The following is a 20,607-nucleotide window of genomic DNA, read 5'->3' as shown; positions in this document are numbered from 1 at the left end:
CCCGCCTGAGTCAAGCCTCGTTTATTCGTTCCTCCGCCCGGGCCTCTCCGTGCCGCCGGCAGGGGCAGGGCAGGGGCAGCGTCGCCTTGGCCTTTGCGCACGCGGCGGCTCCTCAGGGACCCCGGGCCAGTGTGCACGGGGGAGGCGCCGCCCCAGGGACTAGCCGGCGCCACCTCGCTCGGGGCCACGGTGGGCCCTGGCCTCACGCAGCCCGGCAGGCGGTGGCGGAGGGGCAGGAAGGAGCACGGCTCCCGGGAGTCTCCCAGTCCAGAGGTGGCCACAGACAACTCATGGCGGGGCTGCGGCCGAGCTGACCAGGACGCCGGCCTGGCCCCTTGAGTCGGTGGTGACAGGAGAGTGGCCTCCTCGAAGGGAGGTGCTGGACCCAGGGGACAGCTGGGCGCTCCCTGCCCTGGGGCGCGGTGGGGGCGGGACGGCGCAGGCACGGCCCCGACTCCCGTCCTGACGTAGCGACGTCCTGACGTCCTGACGTCCTGACTCTGGGGGCCGGGCCGCCGCCTCCGCACGTGTCCCCCTGCCCCCCGCCAGCGGGGCGGGGCTTGGACAGACAGATGGGAGGAAAGCTGTTCTCAGGAGCGTGTGCGCCGCCGTGCCGTGGCCACGATTCTGCCACCGCTCTGGGGAGACGCGGTCTGCCCCATGGCGTGGTCACAAGTGCCGCTGGACGGGGTCGCTGCCCCGGGGCGCGGTGCTGTCCCCACAGCAGCGGCGGCCGGGCGCCGGTCCCGGGCCTGGCGCTCCCACTCCTTCCTCACCAGCACGTAGAGTCGCATCGCTGCCTGGGCGTCCTGGACCTGGGTGACACCGAGCACCCGTGACTGTCCCAGCAGGTGACAGCACGGCCTCACGACAGACAGTGGGTGGGTGAGGAGGGAGCCGAGCAGGGCGGCTCCTGCGACTCGGGGCCCTGGGCACAGACGGGACCTCGGGGTGTGGGGGGACCGCTGTGCTCCTGGTGAGGGGCCTGCAGGGATGGCACAGGTCAGGAGCGCGGCGGGGGGACGGAGGAACGGATGGGGGGACGGGGGTACAGCGTGCCCCGAACCTGACGCTGGGGCATGGGGGGCCTGGAGGGCAGAGCCCGGAGACCACAGCACAGCAGCGCCGGGTCCCGGGACCCAGGGGCCCACACCCCTGCGCCCGTCACCAGGGCCCCTCCCAGAGGCGCCCCGGCCACTGCCCGTCGGGGAGTGAGGGCGCAGTGTGACAGCTGGGGTCTGACCCTCTATGAACGCCCCCGCCCAGCCCCAGGGCCGGCGCCCAGGACCCGCTCACCGAGCAGTGCTCCGCCTGCTGCACCCGGATGCCCAGGATCCTCTCGGCCAGCAGCTTCAGCGACGGCCTTCCGCTCTGTGGGGCGGGGATGGCACAGCCACGCTGGGAGGGGCCCCCACCCGAGCGACCTTTCCGGGACCGCCTGCGGCTGGGGACGGGCTCTGCCCTCAGCCCCTCCGCCGGTCTCCTCAGAGACCCGAGGCGCACGCAGCCGGCCCGGTCACGCCAGCTCCCACGGGAGGCCTTCAGGACTCTCCTTCCCCCTCGGGGCTCCTTCTAGTCGGGTCCGGGGGAAAACAGGAGCCCCCAGGGGCCAGCAAAGCCACCACGACGTGGGGGACCGCACGGACGCACCCGCACTTGGCTCTTGAAGGGCTTGTACTTCTGCGTGTCCCGGATCTTCCTCTTCGGGTGATCGAGAAAGAGCACCTGGAGGGAAAGACCACGGCCGGCCCGTCGCCGTGAGTCCGCAGCCGGGACTCACGTTTTCCAAACGACCCCTCACGAGGAGTTCCGGTATCACATGCGCGAATGAAGAGAGAAACGGCTGTGACCTTGAACTTCTGGGGAAAGTCTCACGCTGGCTCCAGAGGGAGCCCACAGCGAGAGCCACGTGGACAAAACCGGGACAGTGGGACCGGGAGGCGGGAGCGGGCCAGTCCCCGCCCCCCAGCGGCCGGTCTGTCCTGGGGGCAGAGGTCGGGACGCGGTGCGCGGGGCCAGCCGCGCAGGGCGGGCTCCGGTTCTCCTGCCCACCGTCCTCCTCAGGCCAGACCCTCGGGGAACAGAGGCTGCAGGCCCCGCGGCCTGGGATTCCGGGGCGGGACCCCCGAGCTCGGCCACCACCCGCCCTGAGTTCCCCGCCGCGGCCACTGGGAGCGGGCGAGCGCAGCCTAGTGGCCCCAACGGCTCCCCGACAGGAGGGGTCTGACCTTGCGGGCGGGGGCGGCTGCGCCCCCATGGAAAGTGCTGGCGCAGTGGGCGGGGCCAGCTCTGCTGCCCAGCGACACTGTGGAGGCGCAGCCTCAGCCTCGAAGAGGAACGCCCTCTGCTGGGGGGCGCCCAGCCCCTCCAGAGCACAGCACAGGGCGCTGGTGGGAGACTAACCCGCCCCCTGCCCTAGCGCGGTGGACGGGGTGGGGGCCGCACCTTTAGGTCGTTGTGCAGAGCGTGTCCCACGAGGACCCGGCCCCTCAGCATCTCCGCCACTTCCTTCTGCACGACTTCGAACCGCTCTCCTGGAACCGAACCGCAGCTTCGCTGAGTGACGGGCACCCGGGGCTGGCCGGCGGAGTTCCGACCCAGGACGCGGGGCAAGCTGCCCCGGGCCCACAGGACCCGGCTGAGGCCAAAGGCCACCCCACCCCCCACCAGGGACACGGGCCCGAGCACCAGCGAGTCTGCTGAGGAACCAGGCTCCTGCTTCCCACCTCTCCGCACGGGGGGAGAACAGACCGGGCCTTGGCTGCGGGCGGCCGAGAGGGCAGCCCGGCCCACGGGGCTCTGGGGCCTCTGGCCTGCTGTCGTGGGCGCCCCTGGGGGGCTGCTCCCACCCCCCAAGGGAGGAGGAGGGCTGGCACCCTGTGACTCCGCCCCGACCCCCCCCCCCCCACAGCAGGACCAGGGGCAACGCAGGGTCCATGTCTCCTGGGTGCAGAAACCTGGGGGGCTGAGGAAGGGGACCCAGTGGCCGTCCCTCACAGAGCAGCGGCCTCAACTCCCCCATTTCTAGGACCTCCTGGCCCCCGACCGTGGCATCAGGTAGATGCCACTCTGCTCCCCCCCCCTCAACAGCCAGCCCACCAGCAAACCGCACAGACCGGGCCCGGGGTGTACCTGCAGCTGGGCCACACGCTGTCACCTCCCACACCTGCCTCCCGACCAGGTCACCAGCTCTGCCCCGTCCTCCACCCCCACCCGCAGGCCCTGGAGCCCATCCTCACAGCCGGTCCTGGCCCCTCCCTGTGCATGGCCTCCCCAAGTTGTCACAGGTCCCCAAGGACCTGTCTCACCGCCCCCCCCACCCCACTGGTCTCCAGCTGCCCCTGCTGCCAAGCGACACAGAGCAACTCAGGGACAGCGTCTGGTCTCCAGGCCGGGCGGGACCCACCACTCTGCAGGTGCTCCGGCCGGATGCCGCTGACGGCCGTCCGGTAGTCGGTCACGGGCCGGGCCGGCCGGATGTACTTGTCGTAGACGCACTTCCCGTACTGGTTCACGACGGACACGCGGGCGGCGGCGCTCTCCTCCCCCGAGGGGCCCACGCCCACCATCTCACAGTCCATGGCCACCGCTCTGGTCAGGCTGCAGGGGACAAAGATGCCCGTGTGTGTGGTCAGCACGGCGGGACGCTGGAGAGGGCGCCAGCAGGACGGCTGTGATGGGCGGGGCAGCTCCTCCAGAAGGCCCCGCCCCCCTCCCCGGGCCCTGCCACGCACCCGCCGAAAGCCTGCTGCTTCTCCAGCGCCAGGCCGCCGTCCTTGCCCCCCAGCCGCTGCCTTGCTACCCGAGCGGCCTCCGGGCCTATGGCTGCTTCGATGTCCGCCGGGTCCACATCGTCGAACCAGATGTCTTCTCTGCAAGGCAGAGGGGCAGGCTGACCGTGCCGTCCGGGCAGACGCCCAGCGGCTGGCGGTCGGGGGTCGGGAGCTGCAGGTGGCGTGGCCAGTGCGGGAGGGAGACCTGCACCCCCCCCGCCCCCTCCCCCCCTCGACCAGGCCAGCGCCTCCTGTTCCATTGCAGAGCGCCGTGTGCCCACTGCCGCCCACCCAGGAGACGCCGCAAACCCACGGCGATGAAACAGACACGCAGACCCCACCGCGCAACCCCGACCCTTCCCGACCACGCCTGCGGCGTCATGGACACCGCCGCGTCAGCGTGCCGCCTGGCTCCCCTCCTTCCCCTCCCGGCTGTCAGCCTCAGCCCGGCGGGCCTGCGGTAGCCACTCTTCCTCCGGGCGGCGTGTGCGGCCTGACCACACGAGCCAGGCCCTCAGAGGCTGCTGCTCTGCACCCCTGAGCAACTCGACACCCGGCGACACCTGGCCTCTGGCGGAGCCGTTCAGAGGCGGCCCCTGCCTCTGGGCCCTGCCCGTCAGTGACCGCCAGAGGACCCAGCGAGGAGCTGCTGGGCGCCCAGCATGCCGCATCTCACCCCAGCCCTGCAGACAACTCACGTGACCAGAGGGTGGCTCGGGGTGGTTTGGTCAGGAACTTGCCCGAACCACCCAGCTCTCGAGATGCAGGAACTGGCCTCAGACTCCAGGGAGTCTTCCTGGCTTGCACTCGTTCATCCCACACACCTCCACGGGGGGCACTGGGAGCCCGCTCTGCCCCGCCCTGCCCCACCCCGCCCTCAGTCTGCCGGCCTTCCAGGGGCAACAGGGAGCGGGCGCAGAAACACACAGTGCAGGGCGCAGGAAGGGGGGCTGCGGGAGCGGCCCCCTGAAGCAGCCGGGCCCTGGCTGCTGTGACTGTCCTCGGCGTGACGATGGCCGAGGCTGGCTGCAGCCAGTGGCAGAAGAGGCGGAGCCGGCAGTGTGGCTGGTCCTCCGGGGGCACTTACTCAGTGGGCGGGGCTGGAGTCACAGGGGCGGTCGCCTCCTTCGCCTTCCACTTCTTACACGAGAGGTCCCCTTGTGTTGGAGCAGGGTCACCGCTGGTCCTCCTCTTGGTCCCCTTCTCACCATGCTCGGCTCCGCTGCCCTGTGCGGGGGGTGCGGGAGCAGCGGGGCCCGCCGGGGCCTCCTGGTGTGCCTTCTCCGCACCCGTCCGACCTCTCTTTGCCTTCCGGCTCCGGGGGAGGGTTCTGGGCTGCTTTTCGGAGTCCGCCTGAGAGGCAGAGGCAACAAGAGGCTTTTCCAGCGCCTGCGGTTTCTGTTTCAGCAGCTGATGGGAACCAGAACACAGTGCATGATGACGTTAACTTGGATACCACGCACGAGAGTGAAATAACCTACACGTGTCTCCGTAGACACACACACACACACACACACACACACCCCAGCCACATCTCGACGCACGTCCCACGGGCGTCCCTGAGACTCGTTCTCCCACGGCCTGGGGACGGCCCCCTTCACTCTCGTCTGGGAGCCACTTCAGGCGAAGCGACTGCTTCCCCTGTTAGGGCGCAGAACCGGCCAGCTCAGGTCCGCACCGCCACGCCCCGGTGAGTAAATGAGCTCAGGCCCCTTCACTCGGGGCCCGAGGGAATGCTGAGCGGCCGGCTTTCGCGTTTGCGGTTAACTGAGAGTGCACCCCAGAGTCGCCTCCTCCAGGCGTCCCGGCTGGCTGCGGCCGTGAGGGTCCCGGGAAGATCTTCGTCCCCGGACGCCCTGGCAAAGCTCGCGCAGTCTTCCCGCCGGGAGCATCCCTTCCGCTCTATTTCGCTTCCCGCTCTTGAAACCCAGAGGCCGAGTCACGGCTCCAGGAGCCGGGGAGGACCCCGCGTGGCCCGCGGGGGATTTCATGGGTCCTGTCCGGCAAGGCAGGAGCCGACGGGACCTCCACCCGAGACGCCACCGAGCAGGTTAAAAAGCTCCAGCGCAGACTCCAGAAAACGGTCAGAGAGACTCGGGTCAGCAGCAGCGAAGAGCATGCGCTCACGCCAGTTGTGGGCTCTGCACCGGGCCCTGGAGCACTTGCTGGGTGGCCGGGGGCCCCGTGCCTCCATTCTCTGCCTCGAGTTCCTCTCTGGAACCCCCCCTCCCCCCGGGCAGCCAACTCCAGGGGCGCTGGGGAGCCCCTGTCAGTGGAGCGCAGGGACCAGCCCAGGGCAGAGAGTAAGCACTGCGCACTGACCCCGGACAAGGCGGAGGGATTCAGCGTCGGACTCTGGTTCTGCAGCCCCGTCTGCAGCCCTGGGCAAGCCGACCCTTCAGGGCTCGTTTCCTCGTCGGTAAAACGGGGACGGTAGAGGAGGCCCGACGGACAGCGCGGGCGTGACTGTGAAACACGCACACACCCGGACCCTGTGACAGGGTCCGCACATTTTAAGAGCTCCGGGGGCAGCTGTCACCAACTACTCAAAACCCCCGTGCGTCTCGCTGCTGGGGTCTTCCGCGCCGAGTTCCTGCCATTTGCCTGCCCTGAGGTGGTTCACAAGCCTCCAGCAGCCCCTTCTCCAGAGAAAGTCGTGTTTACAAGGTTCTACCCCAACCCGCCTCCAAGGCTCGCTTTCCGCCCCCCCCCCGGCCCCCCCGAGTCTTGCTTCTGTGTTCCGTCCGCGGAGGACCGGGAAACCAGCGCTGCCCGACTCTTACCTCCTGCAGCGCCTTCCAGTTCTGGGAAAAGTCCTCCGGCGCCTTCGGAGGGCGCAGCTCAACCTTGGGGTCGCCTGGCGGTCTCTTGCTTGCATCCGGCGCTTTGCTTTTCCAGAGCTTCTTTTTTTTCTTCCGCGTTGGCTTCTTGACAAGCCCTGGCTCAGCCGCGGGGTCGCCCGGGGCGCTCTTGGGGGTCGGCGCCTTCGCCTTCGCCTTCGCCATCCCGGCCCCACCTAGGGCCTGAGCAGAGCGCGGCGTCCAGGCCTGGGCCGGCGGCAGCCGGCGCCCCCGCCCGCCCCAGCCCGGCCCCCGCGCCCACTCGGGGCGCGCTGTCCTCGGCTCCGGGCTCTGCCACCCAACTCACCAGCTGCAGGGAAACCGGCCTCCCGGACCCCGCTAGCGAATCCGGAAGCGACCCCCGGCGGTCTAGACACGTGCAGCCCAGCCCCCGGAAGTGCTCTTTCCGCCCCGACCCGCCGAAACCTGGCCCTCGCCTCTAGTTCCGCGCCTCTAGTTTGCGCGCGCGGGAAAAGGGTCACCACCCCAGCGGGCGGCGCTCGGGGTCAGCGACCCAGGACTGGGTTGGGGAGAGCCCAGGATCCCACGAGAGCCGGGACCGGGATGAGAGACGCAGGCGCCGGACGGGAGCTGGGGGGCCGCTGTCCGTGCAGCACCGCGGCCGGGCCGGTGGAGCACCGCGCGCGGGCGGCCGCGAGGGGGCGCCCGCAGCCAGGCCTGGGGAGCCCGGGCTGGTCCCGCCGGGCGCTGCTGTCCCGGGCTCGGCGTCCTCGATGTCCCCGGCGTCTGCCTTAGGGAATGGGGAAACTGAGGCCCAGGAGCGGGAGGGGGCCCCAGGCCACACAGCCTGGCTGGCCAGAGCCATGGCGCTGCAGAGGCACCGCAGTGACACCCGATAACCGCAGCGTTGTGACGGTTGTACCCTAAGAGTCATTACGTTCCGCGGCACGGGGAAGCAGAAAGCGCCGGCTCCCCGGCCTCGGCCCTGGGCTGCACCTTCCCAAACAACGCGGGCCAGGCTCCGTCCACCCGCCTGACGTAGCCGCCCGAGGCTCCACGGTGTGGGGGGGCCGTCTGCGAAGTGCAGGTGGTAACTCGGCGAGGCGCTTCGGGATAACGGCGCCACCGCGAAGATGATGACAGGGGGTGCAGCGAGGTGGACGGGGGGCAGGTGCCCAGACAGATGCAGGACACCCAGAGAGGTCGGAGTTCCGGATAAAGGACCATTTTTTTAGGATGAATACCTCCCACACAACGGTTGCAGTATTTGAAATTAAAATTTATTTGAGATTCACATTGAACAGGCTGTCTTGAATTTTATTTTCTAAACGTGGCAAACCTTCCCGGGAGGGCCGCTTAGAGGGGGGCGTGAGGGAAGGCTGCTTTGGGGAGCCGACACGTGAGCGTGGAGCCCAGGGGTTGAGAGACCCGCAGAGCCCTGCCTGGCCAAGCCCGCTGAGCCGGCGGGGAGGGCCGGCGCTGTGGGCAGAGGGGCTTCCCGAGCCTCGGGGGCTGTGGGAAGGAGTTTGGACACGGGATCCTAAGGGCGAAGGGGTGAGGGGCTGCTTGTGGCCCGAGCAGCGCAGTCCGACTGGAGCTGCAGGAAGGTCCCTCCCGCCGGGTATGAGGAACGGGGAGGGGAGTGGGGGGCAGGGCAGCAGAGACCAGTCGGGACGGACTGCAGACGCCTGCCCAGGCCCCCGGTGGTGTGGCCGGGCTTCAGGCCGCGGGTCAGCGTGGGTCACAGGGAGAGAGTGCGAGGAGACAGCACCCGGGGTGAAAGTCCTGCGAGAGATAAAGGGGCTGCAGCACGGGCTGGGGGGCGGGCCCAGAACGCAGGGACGGGCGTCCACCCCGATCTCCGAGGGCGGGGGAAGGGCAGGAGAAGGGGCAGGCGGAAAGTTACCGACTGGGACCCCTTTTCACCGCCCACTGGGCTGTGTCCTGGGGGTGTGAGGGACTGTGACCTAGTGCTGTGGAGAGTGTGACCAAGAGCCTCCCAGGCGGTGGCGTGGCCACCGGGCGGCCGGCGGTGCTGGGTGCAGCAGCACCCCACCGGCCTGGCTCCGGGACTCCGTCTGTCGTGAGCAGGCACAGAGGGAGTGACAGCTGAGCTGGCGGGGAGGGCATGGGGGGGGGCTGTTCCCCAGGGGCAGGTCCTGTGGGGGCGGGGCTGAGTCTACCCTGGGTGAGGAAGGGGCCAAGGAGAGGACAGCGGAAGGTCCCGGAAGGCAGGGGCGTCCAGGGAGGAGGGCGGCTTGTGGGACGCCTAACAGGGGTGAGAGTCGCCCGGCCTCCGTCACCCGGCCAACCCCCCAGGCCGGAGCTCCCTCCCCGCCCTCCTCGGGGCTGGGTGCCTGTCGCCCCCTCCCACCCCTGCCGCCCCGGGGGCGGGCGGGGAGGACCCAGCGGGAGGAGCCTGGGTGGCTGCCCACCCCTCTGGCCCGGGCCCCGGCCGGGAGGAAGCTCCCAAGAGTAAACACAGCCGAAGGGCCTGCCTGCCCAGCGAGGTCCATCACATTCCTCTCGACCTGACCAGGGCCAGCTGGCTGTGGTCAGGATGCGGGAGCCTCGCCCCTGCCCCCCGGGGGCCTGCGTGCGGGCAGCGCTCACCGCCACGCTCCTCCTGGGTTGCTGGGGGCTCCCCGCCGTCCCGCAGGTGGGTGCATGGCAGAGCCCGGGGGGCCGGGCTTTCTGGGCCTGGGAAGCGGCCCCCTGGGGAGAGAGGAGGCAGCCTCGGGGTGTCCTGTAGGCTCCTGGGTTCCCACTGGGCGGGGGATGAGGTGTGCTCGCGGAGGAGGGTGCTGGCGTCTCAGGTGGTCTGCTCGGCCGGCCCCGTCCTCACGGCACCCCTCTCCGCGGCCCCCCCCACCCCTCCGCTGCCTTGCCTTGTGCCCCTCCCCCTCCCTGGTGTGCCCCCTCGCTCCTTACCCTCCCCCCCCCTCTCCTGCAGGGGCTCCTTCTGGCTCCGAAGCCCGAGCCCGAGGAGGTGACTCCGCACCTGCGCCCCGACGCCCCCTCGGAAGGTGCTTGTCCTCACGTGTCCCTGGCCAGGGCAGCCCCTCAGAGCCTGGGGGTGTCTCGCCGTGGGGCCCAGGTCTGGGGTCTTGGGTGGCTCTGCCGGGAGGGGTCAGGGTCGCGGCCATGGCCCCGGGGGGTGGACTTCCTGCCGAGTCGATAAGAGCTGGCCGGGTGTCCTGGACCGAGCTGGGGCCTGCCCGTGGGGTCTGCTCAGTGTCTCCAGAGCACGGCGCCCTGGGCCTGCGCTGAGCCGACTCCTGTGGGCTTCCGGCCACGGGTGTTGACAACATCCCCGGGGAGAACGGCCGGCGCCGGGTCCAGCCGCAGCCGCAGCCCCGCCCCCGTCCCCGAGCACTGGTCTGCGGGCCTCTCCAGGGCGCCAGCTTCCTCCAGAGTGGGGCCTCTGGCGCCTCTGATCAAAACGCTGGTGGGGACCTGGGGGTCCCCCTTGGAACCGGCTTCTCTGAGTCGGGGTGAGAGGCACGCTGACCAAGGCCTGGGGCTGCAGGGGGAGGGGGAGGAGGGGCCCTTGCTGGGGAGGGGTCCCACAGTTTCTGGGGGACCGGGGCTCTCCTTGCCATGTTGGGGTGGCCTGTTCTCCAGCGTGTGCTCAGTGTGGTGTTTGGGGGCGACCAGGACATAAAAGCCACACAGTAGCCCCCCCACCCCAATCCCGCATTGCCCCCCACACCCTGAGACATCCGGTCACTCGTGGGACGGGGGCCCATGAGGAGCCTGGAGAGGCCGTACCCCCCGGGCGCAGCCGTTTCTGCCCTGTCAGCTGGCCGGCGCCCTCAGGTCTAACGGTCACCACGTCCAGTGACATGACAGAGCTTGGGGTGTCCCAGACCTCTGACCTCTGACCTCTGACCTCTGAGTGTGTTTGCCCCTGAGGGGTCAGGGGGCCCTGGGTGTCTGAACCTGTTTTCGGGTGTCTGTGGGTGCTGAGAGGCCAGCTCCCGGGAGGCTGGGGGTGGGGAGGACAGGCAGGCCACTGTCACCGCGCCCCCAGGAGGCAGGTGCCCTCCTGTCCCCCACCTTGCCCACGAGGAAGCTGGGGCTCGGGCCTACCCACGCCCTAAGTGCCAAGTGACCAAGACAGGACTCCATCGCTGTGTCTGCCAGCTCAGGAGCCCAGGGGGGCAGCGTGGCCTGGCCTTGTGGACCGTGAGTGCCACCGGGGGGCTGACCCGGCGGCTAAAGCCGCAGTTTGCCTGCTTTCTAGAACCTTTGGTCTCACCCTGCCTCTTCCTCCCCGGCCAGGCCCTCCTTCCTCTCTCGCCCAGAGCCACCCCCTGCCCGTCCTGCATCTGGGGCTGCTGGTGGCCGTTGGCCCCGATGTCCACCAGGCTCACCGGGAGGACACGGAGCGGTACGTGCTCACCAGCCTCCACGTGGTGAGTGCCCCGCGGGGCGGCGCTGACCGTGGGGCCTGGGGCTCCTGGAGCATTTCCACCAGCGCCTGATCCGTCCTCCGGAGCCTCCGCCCACAGGGTGTGTCCCGAGGGCGGGGCCTGGGGCTCAGCTGCCGGAGTGCACTTTCTGAGTGGAACCTGCTGTGACTCTTGCGCTGGGTCACACTCGGGGCCCAGGGCTGTGGGTGGGGAGAGGGGTCCACTCCTTCCTTCCCCATGCCCCTCTCACCAGGGGTGGAGGTGGGAGAGGTCCCCTCTCCACTCCCCAGTGCACCCGGCAGCCCCTTGCTACTTGGGTCCCTTGGCGGGGGGTGGGGAGACCCTCACGTGTGGCTTCTGCCCCAGACCCAGGGGCACCTCGGTCAGTGCAGCCTGCTGAGCGGCGGGACTGCCCCCGCCGGCTCCCCCAGCTCTGCCGGCCTCCCCGCGCCTGGCCCCCCGAGGACAGGTGGGGCAGCGGGCAGGACTCCCCGTTGTCGTGGGGACCCAGAGGCAGCAGAGAGACAGGCGTGTGGACAGCCCGAGGGTCCCATCCCGTCTCGCAGACTCTGCACACCCTGGCCCGGCAGTGGGAGAAGTCACACGTGAAACATCCCCCGACAGGGCCGCACTCCGGGCTGTGGGACGCTTGCCCACCGTCTGGAGGTCATTGCCGTCACCAAGCACGGCGCGGTGCAGCAGGACCCGGTCTGAGAAACCCACGCCACCATACACTCCCGGTTAAAAGCAGTTGGGCCAGAGGGGTTTTAGGAGCATTTAGCAAGTTAATCTCAGCTGCTGACGGACAGCTCCAGGCCCCGCCCCCATCCCCTGGGCGTCTGCAGAGAGGGGAGGGGCGTGAGGAGGGGCTGGCTGGCGCTTGTCCCCTTGTAAGTGGGCCCCTGCATGTGGGGTACGTGGCACCACTTGGTCCCCAGCCTCAGGATGCCCGCCAGTCTCGGAGCCCCAACCTGTCCCTGGGTCTCGGGGCCACACCCACGTGGCAGCCCCGGGCAGGTTCGGTTCACGGGCAGGTTCACGGGCAGGATCCGCCTGTTCAGGTTTCCGCGGCAGCCCCGGCGGTGACAGACATTTCCTCCGAGTCACTCTGAGGCCGCTGCTTTCAAGCTTTGGGGGTCTCCCCACTTGGAACAGGCTGCAACTTGGTCACCACGCCCGTGCTCCCTTGGGTCCCTCGCCTTGTGTTCCGAGGACGGAGGACAGCCGGGTGGTCGCTGCCTGGCGGGCTCCTGCCAGATGGTGGGGTCGTGGTGGTGGCCGCTGTCCATGTGGCCCCCACCTGGCACCCAAGGCATTGTGCCTGAGGCTGTCCCCGGCCTCGGAGGCTGCATCTGCGATCCACAGAGGCCCCGAGGTCCCGAGGCTCGGGGACAGGGCCCTGGGCACGAGGGCGGCAGCGGCGGAGCCTGGGGCAGACTCGGGTCCCCTGCGGCCAGCGGTCACCGTGTCTTCCTCCGGGGTGCCGTGCCTCAGGCAGAGCACAAGCTGGTGCCGACCACCATCAGCTTCTTTAAAAAAAAGAAGATTTTATTTATTTATTTTTTAGAGAAGGAAGGGAGAGAGAGAGAGAGAGAGAGAAACATCAATGTGCGGTTGCTGGGGGCCGTGGCCTGCAACCCAGGCATGTGCCCTGACTGGGAATCGAACCTGCGACGCTTTGGTTCGCAGCCCGAGCTCAATCCACTGAGCTACACCAGCCAGGGCCACCATCAGCTTCTGACAGACGCGTGCAGAGAGCCGGCGGGGGCGGCCAGGAAAGGGCTCTCGGGTGGGGCCGGGCGGGTGAAGCCAGCAAAGGCGGAGACAAAGCTGTTTCGGGAAAGACGGGCGGCTCGGAGCCAGGACAGGGCCACCGGCTGCGAGAGAGGCAGTGTTTGAACGGAATGTTCTAGACGGAGGACCGTCATCCCCGTGCTGTGGTTTCGGGGTTTCTTCTCCCTGCGCAGCCGCTCTGACCGTCTCCCAGCCTAAGGACCAGTGTGCTCTGGGGGCCCCCACCCCGGCCACGCTTGGGGAGCCCTCTCCCCGGAGACCCCAGAAGTCAGCAGCTGAGGGAGGCTGGCGGCTCCCCGCCCCCCAGCTCACCCCTCCCGCCCGCCCGCCCTCCCCCCAGGGTTCGGAGCTGCTGCGGGACCCGTCCCTGGGGGCCCAGTTCCGGGTGCACCTGGTGCGGATGGTCACCCTGACGCAGCCCGAGGTGGGTGCCGCGCGGGAGCCCGGGGTCGGTGGGAACCGGCTCTGTCTGTCCCCCTCGCTTCTTCCTGCGGCGGCCCAGGGTGGCGGGCGGGCGCTGGGTCTCCTCGCCGGTCCCGCGTGGCAGGGGGGGTCCCGCAAACGAGGGCTCCGTCTCGGGTCCCCAGGGCGCGCCGAACATCACGGCCAACATCAGCTCCTCGCTGCGGAGCGTCTGTGAGTGGGGCCGGGCCGTCAACCCCCAGAACGACTCGGACCCCGCGCACGCCGACCTGGTCCTCTACATCACCAGGTAGCCCCGCCCCCTCGGCCTTCCGGTCCTCCGCACCCCGGGCCCCGCGGCAGGCCGGCCGGCCGGCGCCTCAAGGGTCTCTTCTGTGTCCCTGAGGTTTGACCTGGAGCTGCCTGACGGTAACCGGCAGGTTCGGGGGGTCACCCAGCTGGGGGGCGCCTGCTCCTCCTCGTGGAGCTGCCTCATCGCTGAGGACACTGGCTTCGACCTGGGGGTCACCATTGCCCACGAGATCGGGCACAGGTATGTGGCCCCACGAGCTGCGGCCCAGCCCAGGCCAGGGAGCCGACCGGGGCCCCTGGGGCGCAGGGGAGGTTGGGGCTGGCAGTGGGCCCTGGCGCCGGAAGGAGCCCGAGGCTTTAACCCCAGGGAACCAGGAGTGTGTGGGGGGGGGGCAAGGAAAGGGCTGGGACTCTGACACTTCATGATTCCTGCGTAATTAAAGGACACTTAGACAAGAAATGAGCAAAGCAAAGTTAGCCATCAAAAAATAAGGTTTGGCCCTGAATGGTGTAGCTCAGTGGATAGAGCAGTGGCCTGCAAATCAAAGCGTCACTGGTTCGATTCCCAGTCAGGGCACACGCCTGGGTTGCAGGCCAGGTTCACAGTAGGGGGCGTGCAAGAGGCAACCACACACTGATGTTTCTCTCCCTCTCTCCCTCCCTTCCCCTCTCTCTAAAAATAAACAAAAAAGAAAATAAGGGTTGTAAGACACTCAAGTGAAGAAAAATTGAGCTGTAAAAGTTATCCCCGCCCTGGCTGGCGTAGCTCAGTGGATGGAGCGCGGGCTGCGAACCAAAGTATTGCAGGTTCGATTCCCAGTCAGGGCACATGCCTGGATTGCAGGCCACAGCCCCCAGCAACCGCACATTGATGTTTCTCTCTCTCTTTCACCCTCCCTTCCCTCTCTAAAAATAAATAAAATCTTTAAAAAAACAAAACACTTAAAAAAAATTATCCCCAATCCCGCTGCTTAGAGGTAACATCTGCTCACACATTATGCTTAAAATTAGTGTTTCTGTACGCAAACACAGTTCTGTATTTGCAAGTATTTGGGGATCATACTGTGTTTCGGTTTGTTACCTGCCTTTTAATGCAACCGTATATTTCTCCCGAATGTTTTCCCAAGTCTTTCAAACAATTGTTTTTTGCCCTGGCTGGCGTAGCTCAGTGGATTTATCGCGGGCTGCGAACCAAAGTGTCGCAGGTTCAATTCCCAGTCAGGGCACATGCCTGGGTTGCAGGCCATGACCCCCAGCAACCGCACATTGATGTTTCCCTCTCTCTCTCTTATCCCTTTCTAAAAATAGATAAATAATATCTTTGAAAAAATTGTTTTTTTGTATATACCCTAATTTCTTTAATTAATTCCCTACTGGGATATTTATGTTATTTCCAAATTTTTCCAATTATGAACAATTATGCATTTTTTGTCTCACACTTTTATTGATTTTATTTTCCATTTATTTTTTCTCCGTATTTTATTTACTTTTAATTTATATTTTTTGACTATGCTGTTATAGGTGTCCTGATTTTTCCTCCTTCCCCCCTCCCCCCAGCACCCCCACTCCCTCAGGCCATCGCCCCGCCCTCGTCTGTGTCCGGGGGTCACACGTGCACGTTCTGTGGCTGCTCCATGTCCTGTGCTGGACTTTGTGTCCCCAGGGCTGTTCTGTGACACCTGCTCGTGCTTCTCGGTCCCCTCACTTCTCTCCCCACCCCCAGCCCCTCCCCTCTGGCATCCCTCTAAACGCTCTCCGCGGCCACGATTCTGCCTCTGTTCTTCTTGTTTGCTCAGTTTGGTTTTAGATTCAATTATTAATAGATATGTATTTTTTGCCATTTTTGTTCATAGTTTTGACCTTTTTTATGAAATAAGTTCCTCTAACATTTCATGTAATAATGATTTGGTGATGATGAATTCCTTTAGATTTTTCTTATCTGGGAAGCTCTTTATCTGCCCTTTGATTCTAAATGACAGCTGTGCTAGGGAGAGTAATCTCGGCTGTAGGTCCCTCCTTTTCATGCCTTTGAACACTTGTTACCAGTCCCTTCCAGCCTGCAAGTTTCTTTTGAGAAATCAGCTGACAGTCTTATTGGAATTCTGTAGGTAACTGCTTTTCTCTTGCTGCTTTTACGGTTCTCTCTTTGTCTTTACCCTCTGGCACTTTAACTGTGGTGTGTCGTGGAGGGGCCTCTTTGCATCCATCTGTTTGGGACTCTCTGTGCTTCCTGGGCTTGCATGTCTGTTTCCTTCACCAAATGAGGGACGTTTTCTTTCATTATTTTTTGAGATATATTTCCAATTTCTTGCTCTTTCTCTCTTCTCCTTCTGGTGCCCCTGAGGCAAATTTGGACCTCCTGAACTAGTCCCAGAGGCTGCTGACACTCTCCTCGTTTTTCTGGGTTCTTTTTTCTTCTTGTTGTTCTGATGGGTTGTTTTTTGTTTCTTATGTTCCAAATCATTGATTTGATTCTCAGCTTCATCCACTCCACTGCTGTTTCCCTGTAAATTGTTCTTTATTTCAGTTAGTGCATCCCTCATTTCTGACCGGGTCTTTTTTATGCTGCTGAGGTCCTCACTGAGTTCCTGGAGCATCCTGATCACCAGTGTTTTGAACTCTGCATCTGATAGGTTGTTTATCTCCAATTTGTTTAGTTTTTTTTCTGGAGATTTGATCTGTTCTTTCATTTGGGCCATGTTTCTTTGTCTCCTTGTTTTGGCAGCCTCCCTGTGTTTGTTTCTGTGTATTAGGTAGAGCTGCTGTGACTTCCTGTCTTGGTAGAGTGCTCTGATGCAGTGGGTGTCCTGTGGGGTCCAGGCTACCACCTCCCCCATCACCCAAGCTGGGTACCCGAGGTCTGCCCTTCATGTGGGCTGAGTACACCCTCCTCCTGCAGTGGAGCCTTGGTTGCTGTTGGCAGGTCCGTGGGAGGGATTGACCCAGGCCAGTCAGCTGCAAGGACTGGCTGTGACCACTGACCACAACCTCTGCCCTCCGGGGAGGACCAGCTGTGCAGGGGCAGGTGGTGGTGCTCCGATGTGGTCTGTAGCTGTCCACTGGGTGTGCTGGCCCTGGGGTTTCCCGGGGGGTACAGGCCAAGGTCAGCCCCCACCTGTGCTTTTCCTGGGGCCCCCTGCCTGAGCTACAGAGCAATCTGAGATGTCTGTTCCTTGTGCTGGGCTTGGAGATTCCCAGGAAAGCCAAGCTGTGAATCTGGGCTGGCTGCTGGGCCTGGGGCTCAGTGAGGCCGGCTGAGCTTGTTTGAGAGGATTTAGGAAGTTATGTCACTTGAGCCAAGACCAGCCATTCATATGGAAAAGCAGCTTGGGTGGGTCTGTGAGTTGGGTGGGGCCAGTCTCTGGGGATCTCCAAGGCGGGTCCCACAGTGTTAGCCAGGTTGATGGAGTCTCGGATATGGCACCAGCCTGTCAGCTCTGTGGCTCTGAGGGGGAGGGGTCAGAAAAGGGACAATGGCCTCTGCTCACCTTGATGCCAGACACTCAGCCCCTCCCCACCCCGCACGCCACTGGTGCCCCTCAAACTGCCACCCTGGTGCTGGAGCTCAGGGAGGGAGTCTGAGTAGGCGAGTCCCTGCGTGGGTTCTTGAAGAGGAACTGCCTGGGGCTCCAGCAGCCTCCTCCACGGACTCAGTCCCTGCTGGTTTTTGCAGCCAGAAGTTGTGGGGACTTACCTCCCTGGCCCTGGGACCCTGGGCTGGGGGGCCTGGTGTGGGGCTGAGACTCCTCGCTGCCGAGACGCCCCTCCCGAATGTTCTATCCACCACACGTGGGTGAGGGACCAGCCCGTTCCCCGTCTGCACCCCTCCCACCCGTCTGGATGGACGTGGTTTCTCTAACTCGGTGGCTGTCAGTCTTCCATTCAGCTCGACCTCTGACGGTTCTGAGTGATGGATGCTCTGTACTTTAGTTGTCATTTTGACGTGGCTGAGGGAGAAGGTTCGCCGTGTGTCTGTGCCGCCATCTTGGCTGGAAGTGCACATCATACATCATCTCAGCAAATACTCGCTCCCATCTATTGTCAGTTCCTTTCTTTTTGATTTTCAGTTGTTTTTATGATTTTCTTTATTTATTTTTAGAAAGAGGTGAAGGGGAAGGGAAGGAGAGAGAGAGATATCAATGTTGCCTCTCACGTGGCCCCCACTGGGGACCCGGCCTGCAGCCCAGGCCTGTGCCCCGACTGGGAATCGAACCGCTGACCCTTTGGCTTACAGGCCAGCACTCAGTCCACGGAGCTACAGCAGCGGGCCTGACGGTCAGTCTTTCAATTAGGAAACAACACCCACGTGCATAAGACGCAAACAGTGGGGAGACTCCGCAGGGACACATGGGTCTCTGTTCTCTGCCTTCCTGGCCCACTGCTGCCCGTTGGCCCCTCTTAGCGCTTCTGGGGGACCCCTCCCCCCACAGTCCCCCATCTCGGGCCCCGGCGCCACCCGGCGGGGGCTGCCACCCCGCGGGGGCTGCCACCCCCACCTCGCCCTGGCATCTCCGCTCGCCTCCTCCCTCCCCACCACGCCCCAGGACGATTCCTCCGTCTGTGGTGTTTGGAGGGAAACTGGAGTGGGAGGGAAGGCCGGAGGCCCGCACATCTCCTCGGACACTTTGTTTTTAACCTGATACGCAGTCACGAACGCGGCAGCGCCCGTCCCCAGGTCGCGCCCCGCAGCCGCAGCCGCATCCTCCCCAGACTTACAACACCGCGGGCTGGTTTGCCGGCACGTTTCTAACGCCCCTCGGTGCTCATCCACCAGAAAGACGCAGGAGCCGCCCAGCCCGCCCAGCTCGGGCGGGACGCTGCGGCCGGGCGGCCGGGGACTCGCTCTGCCCGCGGGGTTAGCAGGTGGCTGGTGGGGCCAGGCGAGACCCAGTGCCAGGACGCGCTGAGCCGGTGGCCCGAGGGCGCCGGGCGAGCAGGCGCCGTGGCCGGTGCCGCAGCCGCGCCCAGCACCGCCCTGCCCTCCACAGCTTCGGCCTGGAGCACGACGGCGAGCCCGGCAGCGGCTGCGCGCCCAGCGGCCACGTGATGGGCGCCCCCGGCGCCCCGCCAGCCCAAGGGGGCCTCGCGTGGTCCGCCTGCAGCCGCCGGCAGCTGCTGCACCTGCTCAGGTAGCCGCTTCCTGCACCCCGCGCTGTCCCCGCCCCTCAGCGCCTCCATCCGGCCCCTCCCGGTGCCCCGCCCTGCATTTCACCCCCGTCCCTGCCCTCCCTTGGTCGCACCCACCTCTCTGTCCTGTCCCCGCCCCGTCCCACCCCACCGCCACGCCCCCTTCCCTGGCCCCGCCTCCCCGGCGCCCCTCCCCGGGCTCCAGCTTGTCCCAAGCACTGTCTCCGCCGCTACTTGGGGGCGCAGGTGGAGAATTCTCATACGCCCCACCCCGAGCCCATCCCTGCACTCCGCCCCACCCGGTGCCCACCTGGGCCTGAGCCGGGCCCGTGTCACAGCGCAGGACGGGCGCGCTGCGTGTTGGACCCGCCGGCGCCACAGTCCGGACCCACAGGGCGCCCCCCACGGGCACACCCGGGTCTCTACTACGGGGCCGACGAACAGTGCCGCATGGCCTTCGGCCCTTCGGCGGTGGCCTGCACGTTCGCCAGGGAGAACCTGGTGAGTCCCGGCCTCGTGCTGGGGCCCAGCCCTCCCGCCACCGCCACCCCAAGTTCCCTGTGCCCACATCCAGCAGCTGCCCCGCCCAGCCGGAGCCCCTCTGTCCACCCCGGGCTGGCTGTCAGTTGCTCCTCAAAATTCTAGATTTTTGAACAGGGCCCTACATTTTCATTCTGACTGGGCCCCACCAGTTACATGGAGCCAGCCCTGGCAGGGCCCCCAAGTGGTTCAGCCTAAACGGGCGGGTACCAAGGGCTTCTGACCCAGAGGGAGCTAGCTGGAGGGCTTCCTGGAGGAGGTGTCCCCCGCAGCGCAACCCCGCAGCAGGAGTGAGTGGGCAGGTGGAGGGGAGGTGAAGGGGGGCAGGGGCCCCCCAGGACAGACTTCCTCCCAGGGCCCACTTGTGCCTCTGCCGGCCCCTTCCCCATACAAAGGGTCAAGAGCTGTATCTTAGTGTTTTTGTAAAATGTATACTTTTATGTGTTATTATAAATATATAAATATTACCAGCCAGCATGTTCTGTGATGTGGAAGTTTGTTTTTCTTCTGCTTTGGGAAGAAGTGAAAACATGTTCCCGGGCCCCTGGAAGGCCGGTGGCCCCGGGTCCTGGTCAGAGCGGACGCCCAGGCTTGCTCTCTGGGGAGAGGCCGCGAGATGACCCTGTCCCCATTCCTGATGGCGGAGTCTGCCCTGCCCGCCCCCGCCCCCGGCCCCCTCCACAGCGCGGCGTGTCCCTGAGCCCTGCGGCCTGGAGGGACCGAGAAGGCTGGACACCGACCTCACAGGCTGTGGTGGCCCCGTCCCCTCTCCCAGGACACGTGCCAGGCCCTCTCGTGCCACACAGACCCCCTGGACCACGGCAGCTGCAGCCGCCTGCTCATCCCTCTCCTGGACTGGACGGAGTGTGGCCCGGAGAAGGTCAGAGCGGGGGGAGGAGGGCGTGTGAGCGCGTGTGTGGGCGTGCTCACGCGGGCTCGGGCAGGGGGCCTGCAGCCTGGCAGCCCTCAGTCCTGGGGCAGGAGACAGGAGGGCCCTGGAGTTTCCTGCAGGCCCCTGGTCACTCGCATGGTGGCTGCACCCTCTCGTGTGGGGTGCCCTGCGGGCGTGGGCGCCTTGCGGGACACCCAGTGGCCTGGCCTCTGCCCTGCAGTGGTGCTCCAAGGGCCGCTGCCTCGCCCTGGCGGAGCTGCCCCCCGTGGAGGCGGTGCATGGGCACTGGTCAGCGTGGGGCGCCCCCAGCCCTTGCTCCCGCTCCTGCGGAGGAGGCGTGGCCACCAGGAGGCGGCAGTGCAACAACCCCAGGTACGGGTGGTGGTCGGGGGGTGAGTGGGGCGCCGCTGTGCCTGGGTGGGCGTCTGTGGGCCACCTCTCACGCCTTGGGTCTCATGGGCGTCTGCAGACCTGCCTTCGGGGGGCTCCCGTGCACCGGCGCCGACCTGCAGGCCGAGATGTGCGACACCCAGGTGGGCCTGCTCCCCGGG

The 20,607-nt window shown here is 65.9% G+C and overlaps 2 protein-coding genes and 1 long non-coding RNA gene across 5 annotated transcripts in view; 1 reads left to right on the top strand and 2 right to left on the bottom strand.

The window, feature by feature from the left end:
• Nucleotides 1-13: 13 nt before the first annotated feature.
• Nucleotides 14-7,163, bottom strand: REXO4 (REX4 homolog, 3'-5' exonuclease). 2 transcript variants are annotated; one of them, XM_045846079.1, is made up of 9 exons: nucleotides 6,921-7,163; nucleotides 6,557-6,796; nucleotides 4,861-5,183; nucleotides 3,735-3,872; nucleotides 3,407-3,600; nucleotides 2,446-2,534; nucleotides 1,651-1,725; nucleotides 1,297-1,371; nucleotides 15-815 (listed from the first exon to the last, which is right to left on the bottom strand). In XM_045846079.1, exons 2-9 carry the CDS (start codon nucleotides 6,776-6,778, stop codon nucleotides 591-593), a joined length of 1,341 nt encoding a protein of 446 aa, XP_045702035.1. In that variant the 5' UTR covers nucleotides 6,779-6,796; nucleotides 6,921-7,163; the 3' UTR covers nucleotides 15-590. The 2 variants fall into 2 exon arrangements, with proteins under 2 accessions (XP_045702036.1, XP_045702035.1); XM_045846080.1 differs by lacking the exon at nucleotides 6,921-7,163 and having other exon boundaries at nucleotides 14-815; nucleotides 6,557-6,914.
• Nucleotides 7,164-7,832: 669 nt separating this feature from the next.
• LOC123823403 lies at nucleotides 7,833-10,821 on the bottom strand. The gene is made up of 2 exons (XR_006786521.1): nucleotides 9,576-10,821; nucleotides 7,833-8,359 (listed from the first exon to the last, which is right to left on the bottom strand). It is a non-coding gene; the product is annotated as an uncharacterized LOC123823403 (long non-coding RNA).
• ADAMTS13 (ADAM metallopeptidase with thrombospondin type 1 motif 13) overlaps nucleotides 8,358-20,607 on the top strand; it is a 29,533-nt gene continuing 17,283 nt past the window's right edge. For both annotated transcript variants that reach the window (XM_045846056.1, XM_045846055.1), the window contains exons 1-11: nucleotides 8,358-9,233; nucleotides 9,528-9,600; nucleotides 10,859-10,992; nucleotides 13,124-13,207; nucleotides 13,371-13,495; nucleotides 13,592-13,738; nucleotides 18,486-18,626; nucleotides 18,963-19,125; nucleotides 19,940-20,044; nucleotides 20,277-20,428; nucleotides 20,526-20,589. In XM_045846056.1, coding sequence (XP_045702012.1) covers nucleotides 9,135-9,233; nucleotides 9,528-9,600; nucleotides 10,859-10,992; nucleotides 13,124-13,207; nucleotides 13,371-13,495; nucleotides 13,592-13,738; nucleotides 18,486-18,626; nucleotides 18,963-19,125; nucleotides 19,940-20,044; nucleotides 20,277-20,428; nucleotides 20,526-20,589 — 1,287 coding nt within the window. In that variant the 5' untranslated portion in view covers nucleotides 8,358-9,134. The remainder of the gene's footprint in view (nucleotides 9,234-9,527; nucleotides 9,601-10,858; nucleotides 10,993-13,123; nucleotides 13,208-13,370; nucleotides 13,496-13,591; nucleotides 13,739-18,485; nucleotides 18,627-18,962; nucleotides 19,126-19,939; nucleotides 20,045-20,276; nucleotides 20,429-20,525; nucleotides 20,590-20,607) is intronic.

The sequence above is a fragment of the Phyllostomus hastatus genome, unplaced genomic scaffold (genome assembly GCF_019186645.2).
Source record: "Phyllostomus hastatus isolate PE091 unplaced genomic scaffold, TTU_PhHast_1.1 phas_contig_495, whole genome shotgun sequence".
Taxonomy (NCBI): Eukaryota; Metazoa; Chordata; class Mammalia; order Chiroptera; family Phyllostomidae; genus Phyllostomus; species Phyllostomus hastatus.
The sequence above is the reverse complement of the archived record's forward strand: the minus strand, read 5'-3'. Positions and strand labels throughout refer to the sequence as shown.

Bases quoted from the DNA above. Each gene is read 5' to 3' on its own strand.
- REXO4 (XM_045846079.1), bottom strand. From the start codon at position 6,778: ATGGCGAAGGCGAAGGCGAAGGCGCCGACCCCCAAGAGCGCCCCGGGC. The intron at 1,726-2,445 runs GTGCGGCCCCCA...CTTTCCCTCCAG, and splicing joins CTCTGCACAACGACCTAAAG to GTGCTCTTTCTCGATCACCC. The intron at 816-1,296 runs GTGAGCGGGTCC...GGTGTCACCCAG, and splicing joins AGCAGGCGGAGCACTGCTCG to GTCCAGGACGCCCAGGCAGC.